This window comes from Filicampus tigris, chromosome 16 (assembly GCF_054856515.1).
Source record: "Filicampus tigris isolate MCC_2025a chromosome 16, RoL_Ftig_1.0, whole genome shotgun sequence".
In the NCBI taxonomy this organism is placed as follows: Eukaryota; Metazoa; Chordata; class Actinopteri; order Syngnathiformes; family Syngnathidae; genus Filicampus; species Filicampus tigris.
Genome location: NC_141232.1, coordinates 10,645,722 through 10,660,182, shown reverse-complemented (window position 1 = coordinate 10,660,182; position 14,461 = coordinate 10,645,722). Strand labels below are relative to the sequence as shown.

The 14,461-nt window shown below is 41.0% G+C and overlaps 1 protein-coding gene and 1 long non-coding RNA gene across 4 annotated transcripts; one reads left to right on the top strand and one right to left on the bottom strand.

The window, feature by feature from the left end:
• Window positions 1-2,490: 2,490 nt before the first annotated feature.
• Window positions 2,491-5,111, bottom strand: socs1a (suppressor of cytokine signaling 1a). The gene is made up of 2 exons (XM_086056669.1): window positions 4,870-5,111; window positions 2,491-3,615 (listed from the first exon to the last, which is right to left on the bottom strand). The coding sequence occupies exon 2, from the start codon at window positions 3,562-3,564 to the stop codon at window positions 2,944-2,946; it is 621 nt and encodes a 206-aa protein (XP_085912795.1). The 5' UTR covers window positions 3,565-3,615; window positions 4,870-5,111; the 3' UTR covers window positions 2,491-2,943.
• On the top strand, window positions 5,025-9,509 carry LOC147134674 (uncharacterized). 3 transcript variants are annotated; one of them, XR_015090235.1, is made up of 5 exons: window positions 5,025-5,132; window positions 8,117-8,199; window positions 8,349-8,466; window positions 8,581-8,620; window positions 9,216-9,509. It is a non-coding gene; the product is annotated as an uncharacterized LOC147134674 (long non-coding RNA). The 3 variants fall into 3 exon arrangements; XR_015090233.1 differs by lacking the exon at window positions 8,581-8,620; XR_015090234.1 differs by having other exon boundaries at window positions 8,581-9,509.
• The last annotated feature ends 4,952 nt before the right edge of the window (window positions 9,510-14,461 follow it).

Below are 14,461 nucleotides of genomic sequence, written 5' to 3'. Positions count from 1 at the left end.
GACTGCAGCAGGTTTATTTGGAAATGAAAAGACTCCAAAATGAATATATCCCTGAGCGGATTTCGTACGCGCTTTGTGCATGCGTGTCAGAGAGAACGTAGTGACAAATGTGTTTTCTAATCATATCATCCTTCCTGTCTTCAAGGAAGTCCGTGTATGCACGTGTGAATGTGTTCCGGGCACTCCGATGACGTGTGTGTGTGCGTGTCTTTCAGTACTACTACACTACTGTGGTATCACCAGTCGACTGAAGTGTTGACTAAATAAAATGTGATTGATTGATTGATTGATATAAAAAAGAAAAAGGAGCTCTCAGCTCAAATAAAAGTGTATGTACCGCACTTGTTGAAAAAAAAACAACTACCCGTAATTCTTAACAAAACACAAACACAATATCAATCGGAATGCCGTGTTTGGACTAGTGAGGCTGCATAGAATATATTGTAAAGAACAATTTGGGGTCAACTTTCACTTTAAGGGAACCTCTGAAAGAACATCTATGGTATTCTATTACTTGCTTGTTTTTGTTCAAGGTGCCCTCCTCCCTCCCTCTGTGTGTTTCAAGGACTAAACACACAGGACATCTCGCTTCACTTTTAAATCTGAAGCTAATCAGGATGCCCTGAATTACAGTACATTCATCCATCCGTTTTCTATATTGCTTCTACTCATTAGGGTCATAGCTGCGAGAGGTGGGGGCACACCCTGGAACAGTCAGTCTGTTAATGTTAGTGACAAATTAAAATGGCAATTTCATTCATGAGAAGTGCAACAATTGCATTCACAGACAATAACAAGAATGTAATCTCATAAACTATAATCTACCAATCACATAAAGGCGCCATGCCAAATGATTGATGACGTGTAATCAAGAATGCAGAGTGACATGTCTTCTTCGCAATGGAAGGAATGTGTTCACTCGTCTCCCAGACGAACTTCACATTTCTTGTTTTTTCTGATTGGCCCCTTACAGATGTGATGATTTTTGATGAAGCAAGGTCGAACAATGTACAGTCAACCTCGAATTTGGATCAGGATGTTCTCAACAGTCACGGATAGGGTAGTGGTACATTTGGCTTACTACCATTTAGGCAGCGTGGGATTAGAGTGGTTTAAAATGGATGGATGGACACAAGTGTAAGAAGGAAACTATACAAACTCGACCTTTAACCCCAACATGTGTATTGTTAACCTATTGAAGTCACTCATCCATAAATTTTGCAAAAAATCCACTAAATCGCACCAAGAGTAAATTTGTGTGATGCTTACGTGAACTAAAGAGGTCTTGTGAGGAATGGTGGAAGAAATTTATTACGATTTTAGTGTCATATTTTATACTTCCCCTTGGAAAGCAGGCTTTGGTAGCTTGGTGTGTATTTTTTTTTTTTTTAAGTTAACAATAACATTTGTGTGTGCACATTGGCAGGTCTCTTATTTGCTATCACTGGTTGGCATTTTTGGGAATATTTTATAGCGTCATAGACTACATTCCCAGATTCATTTTGCCAAACAATGCATTGTGGTTGCCTCTGTGTCCTTTGTGATGAGCAGTGAACTATGCTTTGTTGTGTTTGCCAATCCCTTTAGTTACACTGAAGTCTAGACTTAGCACTGCATGGGCAAGTCAAATGACAGTTTTTTTTTTGACTGATAAATATTTTAGTTTAAATCAAGGGTGTTAAACTCATTTTAATTCAGGGGCCACTTCCACCAAAAAGTGGGCTACACTAATATTCTCGTAGCTTAATAAACTATAAATAATGACAGGTCAAAATATATATATTTTTTTTGGTGCAACTAATTACAAGTACGGTATATTCTGAAAATATTCCCATTTATTGCAGGTTAATTAGAAATGTCTTAACACAATGAACACAATTGTTTGTGTCACTTCCTGATTTTTAGAGTGTCATTTAAATTTGTGCTACCTCCAGTAGACAAAATTAGTAACACCAGATAATTTTAGTTAAAAAAAAAAAAAATAAAGAATGAAAAAGCTATTTCTTGTGTTCTGTCCTCACAGGCCAGACTGGATGCCCCAACGGGCCGGGCCGTATGTTTGACACCCCTGTCTTAAATGCTTTTATTATTTATTATTACATTAAGGCATACTTGGCTGTTTTCACTTCATTTATTGGATTCCACTCAGCCTTTTACTGTAAAAATGTGCTTATTCAAAATGAACCTTGCCATTTGCCTCTAGACACAAGTCCCCCCAAATTTCCCACTTCCTTCTGAGATTTCAATCTAACTTTGCCTTCATTCATAATACTATTGAGTTCACACTTACTCACAATGTGTCACAGCTGCTCCTGTTTCTGGTAAGTGTGTGCATGTGTGTCATAGTTCAGTACTACTAAACTTAAGCCACACCCAGCTTGCCCTGTGATTTGTTTTGTGGTGCTCTCTGCCCTTTGATAGTTTTAGAATGTTTTATTGCTATGTATTTCTCCCACAAAAAAAACCAAAACAAACACAAGACAAAGCATGTACTGTCATTCTGTTTAATTAAAACATTTATATAAAATAACAGTTTTTAACAAATGTATCTGCTTGGCACACATAGCTCAAATAGAGAGGGTACCTCAGGATAAAATTTGAAAATTTGAGTGTTGCAGTGGGCTACAGAGTTTAATTGTGTGGTAGCAGCGCCTGCTTTCAAGCGCACCGCACCCTCCACCACACCTCTGTATTCTGAGAAGTACTAAGGAAAGTGCACACATTTTTAAAAAAATATTATTATGGTCCTTCCACATTCTCTGTGCTTGACGTAGTCTTTTTCCACATCACCATCTCTGGAGTTTTTGTCTTTATGTGTCCTGAACGGAACACAGTTTGTGCGTTTTAAAGTGGCGTAAATGGAGGACGGTGCAATGCCACACATGTCCTCCGGGTGGCAGCCTCCCGATGAGAGTGTTAATGTCAAACTAACGCATAACAAAGTCATAACTTGTACGGGAATTCCAAGAGGAAACCTTGGGCAACATTGGTGAGGGGCAGCTCTGAAACCTGCCTCCCTCCGTCGCAGAGCTCCATGATGCGCCTCCTGCAAAGCTCCTGCAGCGTGGGCTCCCATTTCCTGTACGGGACCCTCAGGCTCCTCTTGGGGGAGTTGGTGTAATGTTCCAAGAGGGCAAAGAGACTGGGGAAAGTCCGCTCGTTTCCAGAGAGTGAAAATTTCTGCCGCTTGTAGTCGATGCGCACGCTGACCGGCCCGCTCTTGGCGTGATAGGACAGCGTGAAAAAAACGTCCTTCTGCCGGCTGTCCCGGATGAGGTAGCTGCCCGGCGGGGCGTCCTTCAGCATGCGGTGGGCTTCCTCCACTCCCAGTGGGCCCCAGTAGAAGCCGCTCAACTCCAGTTGGGCCGCTGTGTCCGTAATGATCCTGCAGTCCTCCTTGCAGTTGAATGTGGGGAAGTGGGTTAGGTACTTGCATGGCGTGGACGCAGACCTCTGCTTGGGTTTGGGAACGGCCCGGTGCTGAAGCTGCGGCAATTCGGAAGATTCTGAGCTCGAGGGGCCTGACAAGTGATGCTTGCCGTCTGCCACGCTGTTGGCTACCATCCTCCAGGAGGCCCCAAACCCGCTCCCATTTCTGACCACCACAATGGCACCCTGAAGGAGACACCAGGAGGTGAGTACAATATCACAAACCACAAATCACACCATGTAATGCATAACAGTATTACAGATTTCTCCAAAAAATGCACTAATAATCACTTCAAAAATGTTAAATCAAATGTATTGTGCTTAAAGGGGAAGTCAATCCCCCAAAAATATTTTCAATAATATGTTCTATGCGCCTTCACTAATCTAAATATGGCAGTCTGATTAATATTGCGTTTGTGGAAATATGAGTTTAGCAGCAAAATTACCCAGTTTTTAGCCATCTCAGAGGGCGCCCATATTGTCTCTTCTGTCGACTGAAAATGACAAAACGGTTGCTCAGGGCTCAGGTAACGACCAATCACGGCTCACCTGTTCTCTGAAGCTGAGCCATGATTGGTTGTTGCCTGAGACCTGAGTAACTGTGATGTCTTTTTCAGTCGACCGCAAGTGGCAAAATGGCCGCCCACTGAGATGGCGTAACAATAGCTAACAAAACAAAATTCAGAAGCAAAGCAGAGACAACTAAAGTGTCTTACTGAAAATACCAAAAGCACGTATATTGACAACATTTAAGCACATTAACACAAAAAGTGAAAAAATGATTTAAATATGTTTAGAAAAGACCCTAATTTGGCACATTGACAGGATCAGACTCCTTTGTCATCAGAGCAATAAAATTGCTACATTTGCCATTTTAAACAGTGCCACCAACAGTTAAATTATAAATGTGTGAACTATGCCTGTATGTCTTTGTTTTTTTATGTCAAGTTATCTGTATGGAGTACCTTATAACTTTACATTGTCTGCTTAACGTTGTATCAACTTTTTCTAAACTGTTTAAACTGTCTCTTTACACTGTCTGCAAGATAAGTTTCATTTTTGGGACAATTATGCACTGTATAGTAAAGTGAACACACATAGTGAGCATTTGAGAGTTGCATTTGCTTAGGCAGGCTTTCTAGTCAGATTTGATCGTTTGCGTTTTTACTGTTGTATGTAAAATGTTGCTTTTGTATGTTACTCTATCACGCGAAGCACTTTGTGAGTACGCTCTGTGAAAACTGCTGTGCTATACAAATCAACTTATTTGCACACATACACGCCGATGTAAACAAGATACTTTGAAGTTTGCTCTCTGTTTTCCAAATCCATGAAACAGTTGGAAATCAACAAGCAAAGGTATGTTTATCTACCCTTTGAAGCCCTCTACAACACACAAAAAGATAAAAGCACACTGATATCCAGCATGAGAATTCTTACCGTTTTTGTATCGGTTTAATTCCCAAATTGTTGGTCGAGATGTGTCTCTGTCTCAGCCCAAACAGAAATCGCTTCTGTCGAGTAAAGTTTCTTGGGTTTTATAGCTCTCTTTTGCAGCCCCGCCCGCTAAGTAATCCAACAGAACGTGTCAGAAACGAAACTGAAACTGTTATTTCATTTCGTGTCAAGCGACGGGTTTATTCGAAGTTTCAAATTCAACCACAAAGTAAACGTCACGTGACAGATGCGTGTTCACTTTAGAGGCAAGTTCTTCACGTGTTCTTTTATTCAATGATGTTTTGATGTTTTTATTTTGCAAAATATTTGCCTTGGACGGAGGTGGGGAGAAGGTGACTCTTTCAACGCAATAACTGTGTGTATCCTTGTAAAAATGCATGCAGCATAATTTTTAGGGCTGACTAACATAACTCCCCCAAACTCATGCATTAGCGTAAATTGGAAATAATGAATACCCCAACACCAATTTCACTCGTGCATGGACACGGTATTGGGTGAACATTTTTGTGGACTCATGATCGAGGAAAGGAATGTCGGCCATAGACATTTCAGCCTGTGAATGGGCTCTTTGCACATATCTCACGTTGCTAAAACACAACCCGGTGTTTAAAAAAACGCCTTATTCTAGCCAACCGCGCTTACTGGACTAGGGCTGGGGGGTAGAAAGTTGTACTACCATTCTATAAAAGTTCATTGGAAACCCTCAGTGCCACTCCGGATGCTACCCGGCTATTTTTGCCATGAACATAATTAGTTGCTTGTTTATTCCTTAAGTTTCATTTTTGTGAAATGTGGACAGACACCGTGCTGTTTCTAATTACAGTGCAGGTCCACACACCAGTTGGGGTGGATTTTTTGTTCAAAGCACTGCAGAGTATAAATCCAGTGCATGTGTTACAATTGAAACGCTATAAAGCAGGGGTGTCCAAACTCGGTCCTCAAGGGCCGATGTCCTGCCTGTTTTCCAGCTCTCCTTGCTGCAACGCACCTGATGATCGTTAAGCAAGCTCCGAAGAAGCTTGATAACGATCATCAGTTAAAGAAATCAGTTAGTGTAAGCATTATTCATAGAATAAGGCGCACCAATATATAATATGATTAATACATGAGTTATATCAACATTTTTGCATTGCTTCATACTCATCTTATTTAGCACCATACAAAATATTTGATGCATTCTCACAGTGTGATATGACTGCACATGAATAAACACAATTTTAAATGATTAGCTGGCTGACCATGTCATTAATATTTGAGCATTTATTATCTCCTATATTTTCTCTCATAGAATATGCAGGTGTCTAATGAAGTGCTCTGCGGGAGTATGTTGCAGATGAAATACATTTCAACTGTGGTTCAATATTTAGATTCTTAATAAGTCTTAAAAACTAGTTGGATCGATGTACTGACGGCCAGACAGATGTCAGCAGAGCAAACAAAGCACCTGTTGTAAAATTATTGTTAGAAGGGGAATTGCATGCACTTCCCTGTCTGGAAGTTGGAAGTTTTCTTTGAAGCCGTGTTTGCGTGGCTGTAATAAGGAAAAAGGAAATGCACCAACAGTGGTTCGATGTAATTGAATCGAAATTTTAGCTGTATGACCTTTGTTTGCACTCCTTTCATCTTTCCTTTTGGACTTCAGCCCCCTTCACGATGTACATCCCCTTCACACTTCAGCTACGAGTTGTTACCCTGTGCAACGATGTTCCTTTGGTACAGTTTCAACATCCCCTTTCAGTCACATTTATTCGTACGGTGTTTATATTTTTATATTTTCATCGCCACGCATTGTTAACTTGGAGTGATGTCATTTTTGAAGGGAAGCTTTCATTATGATAACCATAGAAGCCAGTTAACTCATCCAAGCTTTCACTTTCAGCTCCTATCGCATTTCAAGGATTCAAGCGATTTTATTGTCAAAGCAACACACGTTTCCACATGACATGGCATGAAATATGATACCTGACGTCCCAGGTTAGCCCAGTAAGTCCCAAGACTGCGTGGAAATAACAACAGAACAACATAATATGGTTACAAAAATTTGAAGGAAATGCTTTTTTGTGTATCTACTTAGAGTTTTAATGTCACATATGGTATTTATACGTCTATGTTTTTGTATTTATATTTTGTGATACCAAATCCAGCCTGTGAAACCACTTTGTGAATTTACAGTATCTGTTTGAACTGGTAAGGAAGTGGAAGCAAAGCTGCGGGGAAAAGAGAAGCAGCATTTCAGTGAATCTCGACAGATGATTTGAGGGAGGTACAAGGAATTCACTGGAGCATTTATGACTTAACAGCAAAGTGATCTGATTGTGATCTGCTGCAGTCGACCATTTACATTTGCAGCCATGCTGTCCTCTGAAAGTGGAAGTAAACTGGACTGCTTACATGAATTGTAAAGACTTATGAGAAACAAGCAGCCGTTTTGTTGTAAAGACTTATGAGAAACAAGCAGCCGTTTTGAGACAAAGTCAAACAAGCCAATTAAAATGCTTCTTAATGAGGTTCAATATACAGTGAGAGCTGTTTCTAAAATGACACGTTCAGTGTCACTGAACAGTTGAATTGGAGTTCCATTTTGAACTGCGGCTGGCAATAGTGCGCTTTATGTGCGCAGATACACTAATTGTAGGGTTACAAAGTGAGGCTTTACCTAAAAAAGTCCATCCTGAAAGCCAATGCAACCCATTCCCAAATGTCATCATTGATGATCCCTGCTTGCGTAGGGTAAACGTCAGAGTGAAAGAGAAAGCAGCCTGAAAATGCGTTGGAACAACGAAGGGTTGCCACGCAGTTCGCCTCTCTTCCCTCCTTCCTGGAAAAGCTTTAAGAGGCAGGAAGCACAGGATATTACCCATGTCACGATGTGTCATATACTGTGTAGGAAATGAGTGGAATGTGTGACATCACGAGTGGACATTTGTGGACTCCCTTTATGAGTGGGAGGTTCCAGTCGGGCTGAGGGTCTGGTTAGCAGCAATGAGATACGTTGCAAGGAATGAGACCATAAGGATTACATGGAAAGATGAATGGACAACAATAAGCCAATCAATCAGATGAACAAATACAAAGGGAAAACACCCTTAAAGTGGAAATCAAACCCCTCGGAAAATCTTTATAAAAATATGTTCTGTGAGCCTTCAATAGTCAAAACACGGCATTCTGATTGGTATTGTGTTTGTGGAATATGAGTTAAGCAGTAAAGCCCTGTTTTTGTGCATCTCAGGGCGGCCATTTTGTCACTTGCTGTCAACTGAAAATGACCTCACAGTTGCTCACGGCTCAGGTAACGACCAAATCAGAAATCAGGTGAGTCATGATTGGTTAATTGGCTGTTTCAATGGTTTTATGCATGACACACCAAAATGAGTCTGTGACAAAGGCATGTGCAAACTTTCATGATTTCAGCATTGTGATGTAGGATCATGACTCATTCGTCAAGAATGTGTCCATTTCAGGGTGGTTCAAGCCCACTCAGCTCAGGAAGAATGACTGATGGCGACAACATACAAGCGCCTTATGCAAAGCTAAATCTTTGCATCAGAATGGTGCTGAGTTCGAGCACATTTCGTCAAGGTAAGTTTTCACATTGGCTCAAAATACATGTCCATCCACGTTTGAAGCGACACAACCACACAGACAGTACACACACATTGGTCTGTCTTTTTCTTTCACTTGCTGTCATTTCAGAATTACGTTTCACCGAAAGCTGTCATGAGCCTGAGCTATGGTAGGCCAGGGCAACAGTACATGAAAAAGAATTTTGAATCATTTTACTTTGTTCTATATAGACAGTATCAAGGCCACAGGGGCTTTTAATAAAAATCCTAACCAGGACATGTCGATGTTACATAATTAAATGAAAACCACTGTTGGTGTTTTCGCGTTGGTAGTTTTACAGAAATTGAAAGTCTGATAAACGCTAACACAATGTCTTTTTGCGGTCAAGTATTATATGCAAAACTACAGTGGGTTTTTTTTCTTTGAAATGTGACATCACTGAAAGAGGGAAGCAACACTTCTCTGTAATTATTTTTCAAACAAACAGGATCTATGTAAAACTTTTACAGTAAGTCCTGCCATTGTGAAATACATTGGCAGAAATTCATCCATTCATTCATTATCCACACCGCTTATCCTCACAAGGGTCGCGGGCGTGCTGGAGCCTATCCCAGCTGTCTTTGGGCAGTAGGCGGGGGACACCCTGAATTGGTCGCCAGCCAATCGCAGGGCACACAGAGACAAACATCCGCACTCACAATCACACCTAGGGGCAATTTAGACAGTCCAATCAACTTACCATGCATGTTTTTGGAATGTGGGAGGAAACCGGAGTACCCGGAGGAAACCCACGCAGGCACGGGGAGAACATGCAAACTCCACACAGGGAGGCCGGAGCCGGGATCGAACCCACGACTTCTGAACTGTGAGGACGACGTGCTAACCAGTCGACCACCGTGCCGCCCATTGGCAGAAATATTTGTTTTAATAAATAACATAGAGGAACCTCCAAAGGCCAACACAATCTGTTGTGGGATGTTGATTGACCTCAACTATGCTGTAATTTCCGTGAAGAGATTATGTAAAATGAATAAACTGTCACTAACGTAAATACATCACTAATGGTGTAGTGGTTCACTTACTCGACTTCCAAGCGGGCTTTCTGCAATCCTTAACAGGATGAGCGGTATAGAAAACCATCGCACGTTTCCGATTTGACATCACTGGTACCCTGTTTGGTGGCATCGCAAACAACACAAAAAGCCAAGGAAAAACACACGTGTGGAGGTAGCTCTTGAGGTTTCGCTTGAACTCCAAAATATAAAACTTAGAGTAGGTCTCATTACTAATATACTGTCATTTTAGTTACATTGGCCAGTAGTGCGGATTCTGAAGGCCCGGGGCAGATTAGATGAATAAATCAGCACATAGAGGCTGAAACGTGGTCAAGATACGAACGTCTACATTTTTACTTCATTAGAAATGGTACAACATGAAGAGATAGACTGTAGAAAATAAATACAAGTTCTGTAAACAGATATTATAATTTAAAATTACAAAATTTAAAAAGGGGTCAGTAGTTCTGAAATACCTTAGGGCAGAAGAGAAGCACCACCACTAATAACTCAGCAGCACTCGATGCATAGTCATATTTTAAGATGAGGACTATTTATGTAAATAGTTGGCAACACGAAATTGTGAAAACATGAGACATTTAATGTATTTAAGATACTAGTCCTGCGTTTATTTTATTTGTATTTTATTTGATTCATGTAGTGTAAATTCCAACTTTTCAATAAAGCAACAATCTTTGACAACAATGACAACGACAGTTTAGGATTGGGATAAGTAACATGGCCGCTAGGTGGCGCCATTGTATTCACTGTCATGGGCTTTTGGAATGGTGAGGACACGTTTAAGGGAATGGAATTGTGACACAGAGGTCAGAAGAACCTGTTCAGTTTGTGCGTGTTTTTCGAAATTTAGAGATGGAAATGGCCACCAGGCTGGAAGGAGACCGTCTCTTTCTATTTGTACCTCTTAACTTCATTCCATACAGTAACATACTGTTTCTCCATCTGCTCTCATGGAATCCAATCTATCAGCTATTTTTAGTGGAGCTGCACACTGTGTAATGACTTTCTCATCACTCATTTGAGCTTCAAACTTCCTTTTTTTTTTTTTTTTTTTTTAATTTCAGTACGTCTGCACGCTTGTGGCGTTTGTGCAGGAGTACCTAATGAAGTGTCCTGCAAAGCTATGCCTTGAGTGGAAGGAAAGTTTTTTTAAGCAAAAAACGTAGCCTCATCACAATAGTCAGCAGACTATTACAGGCATGTGCACACGTAGCCCTAGGTGGTGCTCAAGCTGTTGCCCCTTTGCCTTGTATGAAAAAAGTACCCTTTTTGCTGAACCCCATTTGTTCTTCATTTTGTCAATATTTTTAAAAAAGACAAAAAAATCTGTCATCAATTCACCTCAAAGTATTTTAATATCTGGCTGGTGTTTACTTGAATCCTTGGGAGAAGTCTACATTTGCTCCCACCTTGAGGCTATTCCCCCCCCCCCCCCCCCCCGCCTTCCCCTCCTCCTCCTCATCTTGTAAGGAACTAAGTTAAATGACAACAGACAGGAATATTTTTGCAATACCAGGTATCAGTATCGGGCCGATGTTGGCCTTACGTACTCTGTACTCATGGAGGCTACCGATAATAGCCACCGATACTTACGGCCCAAAAAATATGACATTGAGTAAGGCCTCCTTGGCAGTAGGTGGCACTATACTGCATCAAAAAGAAAGGTCATTGTTCACAATTTTTTTGTCATTGTGTTCAATGATATTTTATATACCGAATTTTCTAGAGGTATCGGTACTCGGTATAGTGCGTATTCAAAGATTGAACACTCGTACTGGTATTGGTTCTAAAATGGTATTGAACATCCCTAATATAAAGTGTGTGTGAGGGTAAAACTTTGTTAAATTGTTTTAAAATGTTTTTGTTTTTTTTATATGGTCACTTTATCGCAGATTTTCACCTATTTCGGGTGCTTCTGTATAACCCCCACAATCCATCGGGGGTTCACTACAACAATAAAAAGGGCACCCGTGGTGCATATGTTCAAATCCACCTTGGCTGCTGGCTGTCTCCACAATGCATGCAACGTTGGTGCGACAAAAGTTCCTCCTGCACAGGTGTAACAGTGCAGCTGGAGCAGCAAGGCGTGCGTGTTGTTTACACCCTCCTCGGGCCAATAGTGGGAGGAAGAAGCAATGAGAACCACGGTGTGAGAGGGGAATTGACTGGTCCAGTGTGGGAGAAGAAAAAGGGAAAAAAAAAATATGCTTTCAAAAAATACAGCAATAAAGTCCTCCAGCAAAACACAACTTTTAGCCTCGCCGTGCGTGCCAACTTTCTATCATGCACAAATTCACCAAAAAAGATCTTTTTCATATTTTGTAATGAATATGCAATGCGTTACAGTACAGTGTAGAGGAGGCACGAACATAGACACGAAAATCATCCCAAAACATTTACTGTACAGTGATTTCCAAGTGGACCACTCTGTATTAAGTCATGTTTTTTTAAATGAATTGCTGTGATATATTGTACTTGCTGCCATCCTCGTTACACAGCTTCATAACTGCCCTATCTCCCCAAACATGCTTTCCCTGCTTATAGTTACATCCGATCCTGAAGAAAAGGAGAAGAGTGACTTTACGTGCGAAATGAGTCACCATGTGACATTCTATATATACCCACCCAGGTACTCACAGGGATCGCTTACGTCACCGCCACCGCCGCAAACGAAGACGTTTCCATCGTTTTACCGTCTGCAGGGTCACGTGATTATGTAACAATGCAGATATCTGGTGTTCCCATCTAAGATGTTTCATAAGATAAAATGTGCAGTTTTAGCTCCTTGATTATTCAGCGTTGATGTCTTGCATTGACATAAGCAGCGTGAATAGCACATGCTGCTGTTTGTTTCTCAGCTGTATCAATCTCATCTAGGTCATTTGTCGCTAGGCTGCAGCCATGCATGTGTGTGGTGATGTGCATGAAGTATAGTGTGCCAATATGAGACTGCTTTCAAACAGGTGGATGACCTTTGAATCAGTGTGTCACACAGTCTTTGGTAAAGTGCAGGTATTCTTTTGCTTTTAAAACTAAGTTCCCCCTTAAAAAATACTGGCCAAGTGCCGCCACAATGACCGAGGTTAAAGTAGTAGGCAGAGGTTTTATTCCTAAAAAAGTATCATTAATATTATTGTAAGCCACTGTAACACGATTTGAACATTAACGCTGCACTTAGAAATAGGCAAATAAAAACTGTACTTAAATAACGATATAAGTCAAATATATAGCACGTCAAGGTTAAATAAAAATCGCACTTAAATAAATGTTTGAAAACAAAACCACTTCCCTATGATTCAGTTTAAGTGTATGGTACCTAAAAGTTAAATATTAGACTGGATTAAAAAAAAAAGTTTAAGGCATTGGAATTAACATTATGTACAGTTTGAACAATTTAATCCAGTGATTCTTTTGTGAACCACTAGAAGGAGCCCACGTACCCCACACTTTGAGAATCACTGCAGTGGCTAATGACTAACAGTTGATGGATCATGTAAATTCTGGGCAGCACATTAAACTAGCGGTTAGCATGTCTGTCTCGCATTTAAGACATCTGTTTTCAAATGAAGGCAGTCAAAGTGAAAACTGTTAACTGGCAAACAGTCCAGGGTGACCCTGACCAGAATAGGTCATACATAGAGTTATATAACTATAGAACTGGATGTAACAGCCACCTGTATAATCTAGTCAAATCCTGCCTATAATCACTATAATACTGAATTATCTTTGTGTACGTTGGATGTTTGCGACAGCTCTTTCCTCATTGGATTGTGTAAGTGCGCAAAATGAAGTGTATAGCCAATGTATGCTCTTGAATATACTTTGCAAACTCTGTGAAATGCAAGCCATACAAGCAAACACAGGCAATCCTCTCAAATCCTTTTGAGAGCAAAAGAAATCTTAGCGGCTGTGCTTCCCCCGCCCAACCCTTCACAGAACCAGAAATGAGAGAAAACAGGCAGAGTATTGTGAAAACTGGAATTCAATAACCTTTTCTCAACCTTGATAACTTAGTATTTTCAACAGTGTTGGTCGGTCTGGTCTCACAAGGCCTCCGCTGCTGGCCTAAACATTTTAAGAAGCACTGTCAATTACAAACTAAATGTATGTTTGAATGTTTGTTCCATTAAATCAGGGGTGGGCAATTCCGGTCCTCGAGCGCCGGTATCCTGAATGTTTTCTATGTCACCCTGCCGCAACCCACCTGATTCAATGATCAGGATCGTTATCCAGCTTCTGCAGAACTTGCTGATTATATGATCATTTGAACCAGGTGTGTTGCAGCAGGGAGAGATGGAAAATGGGCAGGACACCGGCCGGCCCTTGAGGACTGGAAATTGCCCACCCCTGCATTCAATTGTTTTAATACACTCCAAACAACCATTCTGACTCACAGCCACGTTTACTGTATGCACGATGAGTCATCAATTAACCTCAGGTGTAGGAATGGATGTCACTATTTCTACTTTTAAATACTGAATGGGGTGTGAAATAAATCAACAGGTGGAATGTAGACCATTCCCCACTGAAGGCCCAATTAATGTCCGGCCACTGGTCTCTCAATAGTGTTTTTAATTTCATAATGTTCTATCCACTTTAGTTTTTCCATATAAAAACACTTTAGTACTGAAAAGATCAAGGTGTAACTCGCTCTCTCTCGCTCTCTCTCCCTCTCTCTCGCGCCCTCTCGCTCTCTCTCGTTCTCTCTCGCTCTCTTTCTCTCTCTCGCGCCCTCTCGCTCTCTCTCGTTCTCTCTCGCTCTCTTTCTCTCTCTCTCTCTCTCTCTCGCTCTCTTTCTCTGCCTCTCGCTATCTCGCTCTCTCTCTCTCTCTCTCTCTCTCTCTCTCTCTCTCTCTCTCTCTCTCTCTCTCTCTTTCTCTCTCTCTCTCTCTCTCGCTCTCGCTCTCTTTCTCTGCCTCTCGCTATCTCGCTCT

Excerpts from the sequence above, each read along its gene's own strand:
- socs1a (XM_086056669.1), bottom strand. The coding sequence starts at position 3,564 with ATGGTAGCCAACAGCGTGGCAGACGGCAAGCATCACTTGTCAGGCCCC.